General features: G+C 46.2%; 1 protein-coding gene across 1 annotated transcript in view; it reads left to right on the forward strand.

Annotated features, from left to right (window-relative positions):
* Positions 1 to 14,698, forward strand: part of LOC139415747 (kinesin-like protein KIF1C) — an 85,294-nt gene that overhangs the window by 39,522 nt on the left and 31,074 nt on the right. The window contains exons 8-10 of the mRNA XM_071163822.1: positions 9,571 to 9,682; positions 11,148 to 11,370; positions 12,474 to 12,552. Of these exons, the coding sequence (XP_071019923.1) occupies positions 9,571 to 9,682; positions 11,148 to 11,370; positions 12,474 to 12,552 (414 nt within the window). The remainder of the gene's footprint in view (positions 1 to 9,570; positions 9,683 to 11,147; positions 11,371 to 12,473; positions 12,553 to 14,698) is intronic.

Genomic DNA, 14,698 nt, shown 5'->3' on the forward strand with positions numbered 1-14,698 from the left:
TGTAGGGAACGGGCTGTAGGACAGGACATTGTGTGTAGGGAACGGGGTGTGGGACAGGACATGGTGTGTAGGGAACGGGGTGGGGGACAGGACATGGTGTGTAGGGAACGGGGTGGGGGTGGGGGACAGGACATGGTGTGTAGGGAACGGGGTGGGGGACAGGACATGGTGTGTAGGGACCGGGGTGTAGGACAGGACATGGTGTGTAGGGAACGGGGTGTAGGACAGGACATGATGAGTAGGGAACGGGCTGTAGGACAGGACATGGTGTGTAGAGAACGGGGTGGAGGACAGGACATGGTGTGTAGGGAACGGGGTGTAGGACAGGACATGGTGTGTAGAGAACGGGGTGGAGGACAGGACATGGTGTGTAGGGAACGGGGTGGAGGACAGGACATGGTGTGTAGGGAACGGGGTGGAGGACAGGACATGGTGTGTAGGGAACGGGGTGGGGGACAGGACATGGTGTGTAGGGAACGGGGTGGGGGACAGGACATGGTGTGTAGGGAACGGGGTGGGGTACAGGACATGGTGTGTAGGGAACAGGCTGTAGGACAGGACATGGTGTGTAGGGAACGGGGTGGGGGTCAGGACATGGTGTGTAGGGAACGGGGTGAGGGACAGGACATGGTGTGTAGGGAACGGGGTGGGGGACAGGACATGGTGTGTAGGGAACGGGGTAGAGGACAGGACATGGTGTGTAGGGAAAGGTGTGGGGGACAGGACATGGTGTGTAGGGAACGGGGTGAGGGTGGGGGACAGGACATGGTGTGTAGGGAACGGGGTGAGGGTTGGGGACAGGACATGGTGTGTAGGGAACGGGGTGGGGGACAGGACATGGTGTGTAGAGAACGGGGTGGAGGACAGGACATGGTGTGTAGGGAACGGGCTGTAGGACAGGACATGGTGTGTAGGGACCGGGGTGTAGGACAGGACATGGTGTGTAGGGAACGGGGTGGAGGACAGGACATGGTGTGTAGGGAACGGGGTGGGGGACAGGAAAGGTGTGTAGGGAACGGTGTGGGGGACAGGACATGGTATGTAGGGAACGGGGTGGGGGTGGGGGACAGGACATGGTGTGTAGGGAACGGGGTAGAGGACAGGACATGGTGTGTAGGGAACGGTGTGGGGGACAGGACATGGTGTGTAGAGACCGGGGTGGGGGTGGGGGACAGGACATGGTGTGTAGGGAACGGGGTGGGGGACAGGACATGGTGTGTAGGGAACGGGGTGGGGGACAGGACATGGTTTGTAGAGAACGGGGTGGGGGACAGGACATGGTGTGTAGGGAACGGGCTGTAGGACAGGACATTGTGTGTAGGGAACGGGGTGTGGGACAGGACATGGTGTGTAGGGAAAGGGGTGGGGGACAGGACATGGTGTGTAGGGAACGGGGTGGGGGAGGGGGACAGGACATGGTGTGTAGGGAACGGGGTGGGGGACAGGACATGGTGTGTAGGGACCGGGGTGTAGGACAGGACATGGTGTGTAGGGAACGGGGTGTAGGACAGGACATGATGAGTAGGGAACGGGCTGTAGGACAGGACATGGTGTGTAGAGAACGGGGTGGAGGACAGGACATGGTGTGTAGGGAACGGGGTGTAGGACAGGACATGGTGTGTAGAGAACGGGGTGGAGGACAAGACATGGTGTGTAGGGAACGGGGTGGAGGACAGGACATGGTGTGTAGGGAACGGGGTGGGGGACAGGACATGGTGTGTAGGGAACAGGGTGGGGGACAGGACATGGTGTGTAGGGAACGGGGTGGGGGTGGGGGACAGGACATGGTGTGTAGGGAACGGGGTGGGGGTGGGACAGGACATGGTGTGTAGGGACCGGGGTGTAGGACAGGACATGGTGTGTAGGGAACGGGGTGGAGGACAGGACATGGTGAGTAGGGAACGGGCTGTAGGACAGGACATGGTGTGTAGAGAACGGGGTGGAGGACAGGACATGGTGTGTAGGGAACGGGGTGGAGGACAGGACATGGTGTGTAGGGAACGGGGTGGGGGACAGGACATGGTGTGTAGGGAACGGGGTGGGGGACAGGACATGGTGTGTAGGGAACGGGGTGGGGTACAGGACATGGTGTGTAGGGAACAGGCTGTAGGACAGGACATGGTGTGTAGGGAACGGGGTGGGGGTCAGGACATGGTGTATAGGGAACGGGGTGAGGGACAGGACATGGTGTGTAGGGAACGGGGTGGGGGACAGGACATGTTGTGTAGGGAACGGGGTGGGGGACAGGACATGGTGTGTAGGGAACGGGGTAGAGGACAGGACATGGTGTGTAGGGAACGGGGTGGGGGACAGGACATGGTGTGTAGGGAATGGGGTGGGGGTGGGGGACAGGACATGGTGTGTAGGGAACGGTGTGGGGGACTGGACATGGTGTGTAGAGAACGGGGTGGGGTTGGGGGACAGGACATGGTGTGTAGGGAACGGTGTGGGGGACAGGACATGGTGTGTAGAGACCGGGGTGGGGGTGGGGGACAGGACATGGTGTGCAGGGAACGGGGTGGGGGACAGGACATGGTGTGTAGGGAACGGGGTGGGGGACAGGACATGGTGTGTAGGGAACAGGCTGTAGGACAGGACATGGTGTGTAGAGAACGGGGTGGGGGACAGGACATGGTGTGTAGGGAACAGGCTGTAGGACAGGACATGGTGTGTAGGGAACGGGGTGGGGGTCAGGACATGGTGTGTAGGGAACGGGGTGGTGGTGGGGGACAGGACATGGTGTGTAGGGAACGGTGTGAGGGACAGGACATGGTGTGTAGGGAACGGGGTGGGGGACAGGACATGGTGTGTAGGGAACGGGGTGAGGGACAGGACATGGTGTGTAGGGAACGGGGTGGGGGACAGGACATGTTGTGTAGGGAACGGGGTGGGGGACAGGACATGGTGTGTAGGGAACGGGGTAGAGGACAGGGAACGGGCTCTAGGACAGGACATGGTGTGTAGAGAACGGGGTGGAGGACAGGACATGGTGTGTAGGGAACGGGGTGGAGGACAGGACATGGTGTGTAGGGAACGGGGTGGGGGACAGGACATGGTGTGTAGGGAACGGGGTGGGGGACAGGACATGGTGTGTAGGGAACGGGGTGGGGGACAGGACATGGTGTGTAGGGAACGGGGTGGGGGACAGGACATGGTGTGTAGGGAACAGGCTGTAGGACAGGACATGGTGTGTAGGGAACGGGGTGGGGGTCAGGACATGGTGTGTAGGGAACGGGGTGGTGGTGGGGGACAGGACATGGTGTGTAGGGAACGGGGTGAGGGACAGGACATGGTGTGTAGGGAACGGGGTGGGGGACAGGACATGGTGTGTAGGGAACGGGGTGAGGGACAGGACATGGTGTGTAGGGAACGGCTCAGATCAGGTTACTATATATACTATACTATTACTACAGGAACCATTCTGGCTCAGATCAGGTTACTATATATACTATACTATTACTACAGAAACAGGAACCATTCTGTCTCAGATCAGGTTACTATATATTCTATACTATTACTGCAGAAACAGGAACCATTCTGGCTCAGATCAGGTTACTATATATACTATACTATTACTACAGGAACCATTCTGGCTCAGATCAGGTTACTATATATACTATACTATTACTACAGAAACAGGAACCATTCTGGCTCAGATCAGGTTACTATATATACTATACTATTACTACAGGAACCATTCTGGCTCAGATCAGGTTACTATATATACTATACTATTACTACAGAAACAGGAACCATTCTGGCTCAGATCATGTTACTATATATACTATAGTATTACTACAGAAACAGGAACCATTCTGGCTCAGATCAGGTTACTATATATACTATACTATTACTACAGGAACCATTCTGGCTCAGATCAGGTTACTATATATACTATACTATTACTACAGAAACAGGAACCATTCTGGCTCAGATCAGGTTACTATATATACTATACTATTACTACAGGAACCATAAACTATTAATTTTTTTTCTTCTCATTTTGTCTGTCATAGTTGAAGTGTACCTATGATGAAAATTACAGACCTCTCTCATCTTTTTAAATGGGAGAACTTGCACAATTGGTGGCTGACTAAATACTTTTTTTCCTCACTGTATATTAACTAGTTGACTCACTGATTGGTATATTAACTAGCTGACTGACTGATTGGTATATTAACTAGTTGACTGACTGATTGGTATATTAACTAGTTGACTGACTGATTGGTATATTAACTAGTTGACTGATTTATATATACACTAGTTGACTGACTGATTGGTATATTAACTAGTTGACTGACTGATTGATATATATTAACTAGTTGACTCATTGACTTGTATATTAACTAGTTGACTGACTGATTGGTATATTAACTAGTTGACTGACTGATTGGTATATTAACTAGTTGACTGATTTATATATACACTAGTTGACTGACTGATTGGTATATTAACTAGTTGACTGATTGATATATAAACTAGTTGACTGATTGATATATAAACAAGTTGACTGATTGATATATAAACTAGTTGACTGACTGATTGGTATATTAACTAGTTGACTGATTGATATATAAACTAGTTGACTGATTGATATGTAAACTAGTTGACTGATTGATATATAAACTAGTTGACTGACTGGTTGATATATAAACAAGTTGACTAATTGATATATAAACTAGTTGCCTGACTGATTGGTATATTAACTAGTTGACTGATTGATATATACACTAGTTGCCTGACTGATTGGTATATTAACTAGTTGACTGATTGATATATACACTAGTTGACTAACTGATTGATATATAAACTAGTTGACTGACTGATTGGTAAATTAACTAGTTGACTGACTGATTGGTATATTAACTAGTTGACTGATGTATATATACACTAGTTGACTGACTGATTGGTATATTAACTAGTTGACTGACTGATTGGTATATTAACTAGTTGACTGACTGATTGATATATATTAACTAGTTGACTCATTGACTTGTATATTAACTAGTTGACTGACTGATTGGTATATTAACTAGTTGACTGACTGATTGGTATATTAACTAGTTGACTGATTTATATATACACTAGTTGACTGACTGATTGGTATATTAACTAGTTGACTGATTGATATATAAACTAGTTGACTGATTGATATGTAAACTAGTTGACTGATTGATATATAAATTAGTTGACTGACTGATTGATATATAAACTAATTGACTGACTGATATATAAACAAGTTGACTGATTGATATATAAACTAGTTGACTGACTGATTGGTATATTAACTAGTTGACTGATTGATATATAAACTAGTTGACTGATTGATATGTAAACTAGTTGACTGATTGATATATAAACTAGTTGACTGACTGGTTGATATATAAACAAGTTGACTAATTGATATATAAACTAGTTGCCTGACTGATTGGTATATTAACTAGTTGACTGATTGATATACAGTGCCTTGCGAAAGTATTCGGCCCCCTTGAACTTTGCGACCTTTTGCCACATTTCAGGCTTCAAACATAAAGATATAAAACTGTATTTTTTTGTGAAGAATCAACAACAAGTGGGACACAATCATGAAGTGGAACGACATTTATTGGATATTTCAAACTTTTTTAACAAATCAAAAACTGAAAAATTGGGCGTGCAAAATTATTCAGCCCCCTTAAGTTAATATTTTGTAGCGCCACCTTTTGCTGCGATTACAGCTGTAAGTCGCTTGGGGTATGTCTCTATCCATTTTGCACATCGAGAGACTGACATTTTTTCCCATTCCTCCTTGCAAAACAGCTCGAGCTCAGTGAGGTTGGATGGAGAGCATTTGTGAACAGCAGTTTTCAGTTCTTTCCACAGATTCTCGATTGGATTCAGGTCTGGACTTTGACTTGGCCATTCTAACACCTGGATATGTTTATTTTTGAACCATTCCATTGTAGATTTTGCTTTATGTTTTGGATCATTGTCTTGTTGGAAGACAAATCTCCGTCCCAGTCTCAGGTCTTTTGCAGACTCCATCAGGTTTTCTTCCAGAATGGTCCTGTATTTGGCTCCATCCATCTTCCCATCAATTTGAACCATCTTCCCTGTCCCTGCTGAAGAAAAGCAGGCCCAAACCATGATGCTGCCACCACCATGTTTGACAGTGGGGATGGTGTGTTGCTTTTACGCCAAACATAACGTTTTGCATTGTTGCCAAAAAGTTCAATTTTGGTTTCATCTGACAAGAGCTACTTCTTCCACGTTTGGTGTCTCCCCCAGGTGGCTTGTGGCAAACTTTAACCGACACTTTTTATGGATATCTTTAAGAAATGGCTTTCTTCTTGCCACTCTTCCATAAAGGCCAGATTTGTGCAATATACGACTGATTGTTGTCCTATGGACAGAGTCTCCCACCTCAGCTGTAGATCTCTGCAGTTCATCCAGAGTGATCATGGGCCTCTTGGCTGCATCTCTGATCAGTCTTCTCCTTGTATGAGCTGAAAGTTTAGAGGGACGGCCAGGTCTTGGTAGATTTGCAGTGGTCTGATACTCCTTCCATTTCAATATTATCGCTTGCACAGTGCTCCTTGGGATGTTTAAAGCTTGGGAAATCTTTTTGTATCCAAATCCGGCTTTAAACTTCTTCACAACAGTATCTCGGACCTGCCTGGTGTGTTCCTTGTTCTTCATGATGCTCTCTGCGCTTTTGACGGACCTCTGAGACTATGACAGTGCAGGTGCATTTATACGGAGACTTGATTACACACAGGTGGATTGTATTTATCATCATTAGTCATTTAGGTCAACATTGGATCATTCAGAGATCCTCACTGAACTTCTGGAGAGAGTTTGCTGCACTGAAAGTAAAGGGGCTGAATAATTTTGCACGGCCAATTTTTCAGTTTTTGATTTGTTAAAAAAGTTTGAAATATCCAATAAATGTCGTTCCACTTCATGATTGTGTCCCACTTGTTGTTGATTCTTCACAAAAAAATACAGTTTTATATCTTTATGTTTGAAGCCTGAAATGTGGCAAAAGGTCGCAAAGTTCAAGGGGGCCGAATACTTTCGCAAGGCACTGTATACACTAGTTGCCTGACTGATTGGTATATTAACTAGTTGACTGATTGATATATACACTAGTTGACTAACTGATTGATATATAAACTAGTTGACTGACTGATTGGTAAATTAACTAGTTGACTGACTGATTGGTATATTAACTAGTTGACTGATTTATATATACACTAGTTGACTGACTGATTGGTATATTAACTAGTTGACTGACTGATTGGTATATTAACTAGTTGACAGATTTATATATACACTAGTTGACTGACTGATTGGTATATTAACTAGTTGACTGATTGGTATATTAACTAGTTTGCTGATTGATATATTAACTAATTGACTGGCTGATTTGTATATTAACTAGTTGACTGACTGATTGGTATATTAACTAGTTGACTGATTGATGTATATTAACTAGTTGACTGATTGATATGTAAACTAGGTGACTGACTGATTGATATATTATCTAGTTGACTGATTGGTATATTAACTAGTTGACTGACTGATTGGTATATTAACTAGTTGACTGATTGGAATATTAATTAGTTGACTGACTGATATTTAAACTAGTTGACTGACTGATTGGTATATTAACTAGTTGACTGATTTATATATACACTAGGTGACTGGCTGATTGGTATATTAACTAATTTACTGATTGGTATATTAACTAGTTGACTGATTGATATGTAAACTAGTTGACTGATTGATATATAAATTAGTTGACTGACTGATTGATATATAAACTAATTGACTGACTGATATATAAACAAGTTGACTGATTGATATATAAACTAGTTGACTGACTGATTGGTATATTAACTAGTTGACTGATTGATATATAAACTAGTTGACTGATTGATATGTAAACTAGTTGACTGATTGATATATAAACTAGTTGACTGACTGGTTGATATATAAACAAGTTGACTAATTGATATATAAACTAGTTGCCTGACTGATTGGTATATTAACTAGTTGACTGATTGATATATACACTAGTTGCCTGACTGATTGGTATATTAACTAGTTGACTGATTGATATATACACTAGTTGACTAACTGATTGATATATAAACTAGTTGACTAACTGATTGGTAAATTAACTAGTTGACTGACTGATTGGTATATTAACTAGTTGACTGATTTATATATACACTAGGTGACTGACTGATTGATATATTATCTAGTTGACTGATTGGTATATTAACTAGTTGACTGACTGATTGATATATAAACTAGTTGACTGATTGGAATATTAATTAGTTGACTGACTGATATTTAAACTAGTTGACTGACTGATTGGCATATTAACTAGTTGACTGATTCATATATACACTAGGTGACTGGCTGATTGGTATATTAACTAATTTACTGATTGGTATATTAACTAGTTGACTGATTGATATGTAAACTAGTTGACTGATTGATATGTAAACAAGTTGCCTGACTGATTGGTATATTAACTAGTTGACTGATTGATATGTAAACTAGTTGACTGATTGATATGTAAACAAGTTGCCTGACTGATTGGTATATTAACTAGTTGACTGATTGATATCTAAACAAGTTGCCTGACTGATTGGTATATTAACTAGTTGACTGATTGATATATACACTAGTTGACTGACTGATTGGTATATTAACTAGTTGACTGACTGATTGGTATATTAACTAGTTGACTGATTGATATGTAAACTAGTTGACTGATTGATATGTAAACAAGTTGCCTGACTTATTGGTATAATAACTAGTTGACTGATTGATATGTAAACAAGTTGCCTGACTGATTGGTATATTAACTAGTTGGCTGATTGATGTATTATCTAGTTGACTGACTGATTGGTATATTAACTAGTTGACTGATTGGTATATTATCTAGTTGACTGACTGGCCACCCCACATAGCCTGGTTCCTCTCTAGGTTTCTTCCTAGGTTTTGGCCTTTCTAGGGAGTTTTTCCTAGCCACCGTGCTTCTACACCTGTATTGCTTGCTGTTTGGGGTTTTAGGCTGGGTTTCTGTACAGCACTTTGAGATATCAGCTGATGTACGAAGGGCTATATAAATATGATTTGATTTGATTTTACTGATTGGTATATTAACTAGTTGACTGATTGGTATATTAACTAGTTGACTGATTGGTATATTAACTAGTTGACTGATTGATTGGTATATTAACTAGTTGACTGATTGGTATATTAACTAGTTGACTGATTGGTATATTAACTAGTTGACTGATTGATTGGTATATTAACTAGTTGACTGATTGGTATATTATCTAGTTGACTGATTGACTCATTGTGTATTACTTGTTGGATTACTTGTTGATTGATATACTGATTGATTGGTATTGATTTCAGGACGGTGGGGTGTGTGTGTGTTCATTGAGGGATTACTTGTTGATTGATATACTGATTGATTGGTATTGATTTCAGGACGGTGGGGTGTGTGTGTGTTCATTGAGGGATTACTTGTTGATTGATATACTGATTGATTGGTATTGATTTCAGGACGGTGGCGGCAACAAATATGAATGAGACGTCTAGTCGTTCCCACGCCGTCTTCACCATCGTGTTCACACAGAAACGAAGAGACCAACTCACCAGCCTGGACACTGAGAAGGTACGAGTAAACACACAATAATAATCCATTATTGTTTGTCAGACAGACAGGGTGTGTTAGGTGTGTTTAGGTGCTGGTGTGAAACAAAGAGACCAACACCTCCCTGGGGGGAGTGGAGGAGAGTCAGACTAACTCTCTGGTGAGGAGGAGGGGGGGGGCTGGTATGAATATACTGTAACTCTGGTGATGATGAGGAGGTGGGGGGGGCTGGTATGAATGTACTGTAACTCTGGTGATGAGGGGGGGGGGGCTGGTATGAATGTACTGTAACTCTGGTGATGATGAGGAGGTGGGGGGGGCTGGTATGAATATACTGTAACTCTGGTGATGATGAGGAGGTGGGGGGGGCTGGTATGAATGTACTGTAACTCTGGTGATGAGGGGGGGGGGGGCTGGTATGAATGTACTGTAGCTCTGGTGATGAGGAGGGGGGGGCTGGTATGAATGTACTGTAACTCTGGTGATGAGGGGGGGGGCTGGTATGAATGTACTGTAACTCTGGTGATGATAAGGAGGGGGGGCTGGTATGAATATACTGTAACTCTGGTGATGATGAGGAGGTGGGGGGGGCTGGTATGAATGTACTGTAACTCTGGTGATGAGGGGGGGGGGGCTGGTATGAATATACTGTAACTCTGGTGATGATAAGGAGGGGGGGGCTGGTATGAATATACTGTAACTCTGGTGATGATGGGGAGGTGGGGGGGGCTGGTATGAATGTACTGTAACTCTGGTGATGATGAGGAGGGGGGGGGGGCTGGTATGAATATACTGTAACTCTGGTGATGAGGGGGGGGCTGGTATGAATATACTGTAACTCTGGTGATGATGAGGAGGGGGGGGGGGGCTGGTATGAATGTACTGTAACTCTGGTGATGATGAGGGGGGGGGGGGCTGGTATGAATGTACTGTAACTCTGGTGATGATGAGGAGGGGGGGGGGCTGGTATGAATGTACTGTAACTCTGGTGATGATGAGGAGGTGGGGGGGGGGCTGGTATGAATGTACTGTAACTCTGGTGATGATGAGGGGGGGTGGGGGCTGGTATGAATGTACTGTAACTCTGGTGATGAGGAGGTGGGGGGGGGGCTGGTATGAATGTACTGTAACTCTGGTGATGAGGAGGGGGGGGGGGCTGGTATGAATGTACTGTAACTCTGGTGATGATGAGGAGGTGGGGGGGGCTGGAATTAATGTACTGTAACTCTGGTGATGACTCTGGTGATGAGTCTGGTGGACCTAGAGGTCAGGGGTTAGGTATTAACCATGTTATTCTCTCCAGGTCAGTCTGGTGGACCTAGAGGTCAGGGGTTAGGTATTAACCATGTTATTCTCTCCAGGTCAGTCTGGTGGACCTAGAGGTCAGGGGTTAGGTATTAACCATGTTATTCTCTCCAGGTCAGTAAGGTCAGTCTGGTGGACCTAGAGGTCAGGGGTTAAGTATTAACCATGTTATTCTCTCCAGGTCAGTAAGGTCAGTCTGGTGGACCTAGCTGGTAGTGAGAGAGCTGACTCGTCGGGGGCAAAGGGTTTGAGGTTGAAGGAAGGAGCTAATATCAACAAGTCTCTCACCACCCTGGGGAAGGTCATCTCTGCTCTGGCTGAAATGCAGAACAGTAAGAAGAGGAAGTCCGACTTCATCCCCTACAGAGACTCGGTCCTCACCTGGCTCCTGAAAGAGAACCTGGGTGAGAGTCCTGCTAGACATTTCACACAACTTATTGATAACCTGTTTGTTTTACACTGGGAAACTGTCACAAACACATTGAACAGTGTGTTATGAACAGCTCCCTTGGGAGGGATGGAGGGGAGAGGAGCTAGATGGAGGGGAGAGGAGCTAGATGGAGGGGAGAGGAGCTAGATGGAGGGGAGAGGAGCTAGATGGAGAGGAGAGGAGCTAGATGGAGGGGAGAGGAGCTAGATGGAGGGGAGAGGAGCTAGATGGAGGGGAGAGGAGCTAGATGGAGGGGAGAGGAGCTAGATGGAGGGGAGAGGAGCTAGATGGAGGGGAGAGGAGCTAGATGGAGGGGAGAGGAGCTAGATGGAGAGGAGAGGAGCTAGATGGAGGGGAGAGGAGCTAGATGGAGGGGAGAGGAGCTAGATGGAGAGGAGAGGAGCTAGATGGAGGGGAGAGGAGCTAGATGGAGAGGAGAGGAGCTAGATGGAGGGGAGAGGAGCTAGATGGAGGGGAGAGGAGCTAGATGGAGAGGAGAGGAGCTAGATGGAGGGGAGAGGAGCTAGATGGAGGGGAGAGGAGCTAGATGGAGAGGAGAGGAGCTAGATGGAGAGGAGAGGAGCTAGATGGAGAGGAGAGGAGCTAGATGGAGAGAGTGAAGTAGGTCTATGTGATATATTAACCTCTCTCTGTCAGGTGGTAACTTTAGGACAGAGGATGGATGGAGGGGAGGTCTATGTGATATATTAACCTCTCTCTGTCAGGTGGTAACTTTAGGACAGAGGATGGATGGAGGGGAGGTCTATGTGATATATTAACCTCTCTCTGTCAGGTGGTAACTTTAGGACAGAGGATGGTTGGAGGGGAGGTCTATGTGATATATAAACCTGCCTCTCTCTGTCAGGTGGAAACTTTAGGACAGAGGATGGATGGAGGGGAGGTCTATGTGATATATAAACCTGCCTCTCTCTGTCAGGTGGTAACTTTAGGACAGAGGATGGATGGAGGGGAGGTCTATGTGATATATTAACCTCTCTCTGTCAGGTGGAAACTTTAGGACAGAGGATGGATGGAGGGGAGGTATATGTGATATATAAACCTGTCTCTCTGTGTCAGGTGGTAACTCCAGGACAGCGATGATAGCAGCTCTCAGTCCAGCAGACATTAACTATGAAGAAACACTCAGTACACTCAGGTAGGTAAACATCTCCTCTCTCTCCCTCTCTGTCTCTATCCATTCAACCCTCATCCATTCAACCCTCATCCATTCAACCCTCATCCATTCAACCCTCCACATCAGTCTCCATGTGTCTGTCTATCAGTCTCCAAGTGTCTGTCTATCAGTCTCCATGTGTCTGTCTATCAGTCTCCATGTGTCTATCTATCAGTCTCCATGTGTCTATCTATCAGTCTCCATGTGTCTGTCTATCAGTCTGTCTATCAGTCTCCATGTGTCTGTCTATCAGTCTCCATGTGTCTATCAGTCTCCATGTGTCTGTCTATCAGTCTCCATGTGTCTATCAGTCTGTCTATCAGTCTCCATGTGTCTGTCTATCAGTCTCCATGTGTCTGTCTATCAGTCTCCATGTGTCTGTCTATCAGTCTCCATGTGTGTATCTATCAGTCTCCATGTGTCTATCTATCAGTCTCCATGTGTCTATCTATCAGTCTCCATGTGTCTGTCTATCAGTCTCCATGTGCCTGTCTATCAGTCTCCATGTGTCTATCTATCAGTCTCCATGTGTCTATATATCAGTCTCCATGTGTCTATCTATCAGTCTCCATGTGTCTATATCAGTCTCCATGTGTCTGTCTATCAGTCTCCATGTGTCTATCAGTCTGTCTATCAGTCTCCATGTGTCTGTCTATCAGTCTCCATGTGTCTGTCTATCAGTCTCCATGTGTCTGTCTTTCAGTCTCCATGTGTCTATCTATCAGTCTCCATGTGTCTATCTATCAGTCTCCATGTGTCTATCTATCAGTCTCCATGTGTCTATCTATCAGTCTCCATGTGTCTATCAGTCTCCACGTGCCTGTCTGTCGGTCTCCACGTGTCTTGTGTCTCGGTCTCGGTCTCCGTGTGTCTTGTCTCTCGATCTCCACGTGTCTTGTCTCGCGGTCTCCATGTGCCTGTCCTTCGGTCTCCACGTGTCTTGTGTCTCGGTCTCCGCATGTCTTGTCTCGCGGTCTCCACGTGCCTGTCTGTCGGTCACGTGTATTGTCTCTCGGTCTCCACATGTCTTGTCTCGGTCTCCACGTGTCTTGTCTCTCGGTCTCCACGTGTCTTGTCTATCGGACTCCACGTGTCTTGACTGTCGGTCTCCACTTGTCTTGTCTCTCGGACTCCACGTGTCTTTCTGTCTGTCTCCACGCGCCTGTCTGTCGGTCTCCATGTGTCTGTCGGTCTCCACGTGTCTGTCGGTCTCCACTTGTCTTGTCTCTCGTCTCCATGTGCCTGTCTGTCGGACTCCACGTGTCTTGACTGTCGGTCTCCACTTGTCTTGTCTCTCGTCTCCATGTGCCTGTCTGTTGGACTCCACGTGTCTTGTCTGTCGGCCTCCACGTGCCTGTCGGTCTCCACGTGTCTGTCGGTCTCCACTTGTCTTGTCTGTCGGTCTCCACGTGTCTTGTCTGTCGGTCTCCACGTGTCTGTCGGTCTCCACGTGTCTTGTCTCTCGGTCTCCACGTGTCTTGTCTGTCGTCTCCACATGTCTGTCGGTCTCCACGTGTCTTGTCTCTCGGTCTCCACGTGTCTTGTCTCTCGGTCTCCACGTGTCTTGTCTCTCGGTCTCCACGTGTCTTGTCTGTCGGTCTCCACGTGTCTGTCGGTCTCCACGTGTCTTGTCTCTCGGTCTCCACGTTTCTTGTCTCTCGGTCTCCACGTGTCTTGTCTCTCGGTCTCCACGTGTCTTGTCTGTCGTTCTCCACGTGTCTGTCGGTCTCCACGTGTCTGTCGGTCTCCGTGTCTTGTCTCTCGGGCTCCACGTGTCTTGTCTCTCGGTCTCCACGTGTCTTGTCTGTCGTTCTCCACGTGTCTGTCGGTCTCCACGTGTCTGTCGGTCTCCGTGTCTTGTCTCTCGGGCTCCACGTTTCTTGTCTCTCGGTCTCCACGTGTCTTGTCTCTCGGTCTCCACGTGTCTTGTCTGTCGGTCTCCACGTGTCTGTCGGTCTCCACGTGTCTGTCGGTCTCCGTGTCTTGTCTCTCGGGCTCCACGTGTCTTGTCTGTCGGTCTCCACGTGTCTGTCGGTCTCCACGTGTCTTGTCTCTCGGTCTCCACGTGTCTTTGGCATCATTAAACTGAAGACGGTTAGTTTATCAAATCAATTCTCTGTAATTATTA

Source organism: Oncorhynchus clarkii, chromosome 9, assembly GCF_045791955.1.
Source record: "Oncorhynchus clarkii lewisi isolate Uvic-CL-2024 chromosome 9, UVic_Ocla_1.0, whole genome shotgun sequence".
In the NCBI taxonomy this organism is placed as follows: domain Eukaryota; kingdom Metazoa; phylum Chordata; class Actinopteri; order Salmoniformes; family Salmonidae; genus Oncorhynchus; species Oncorhynchus clarkii.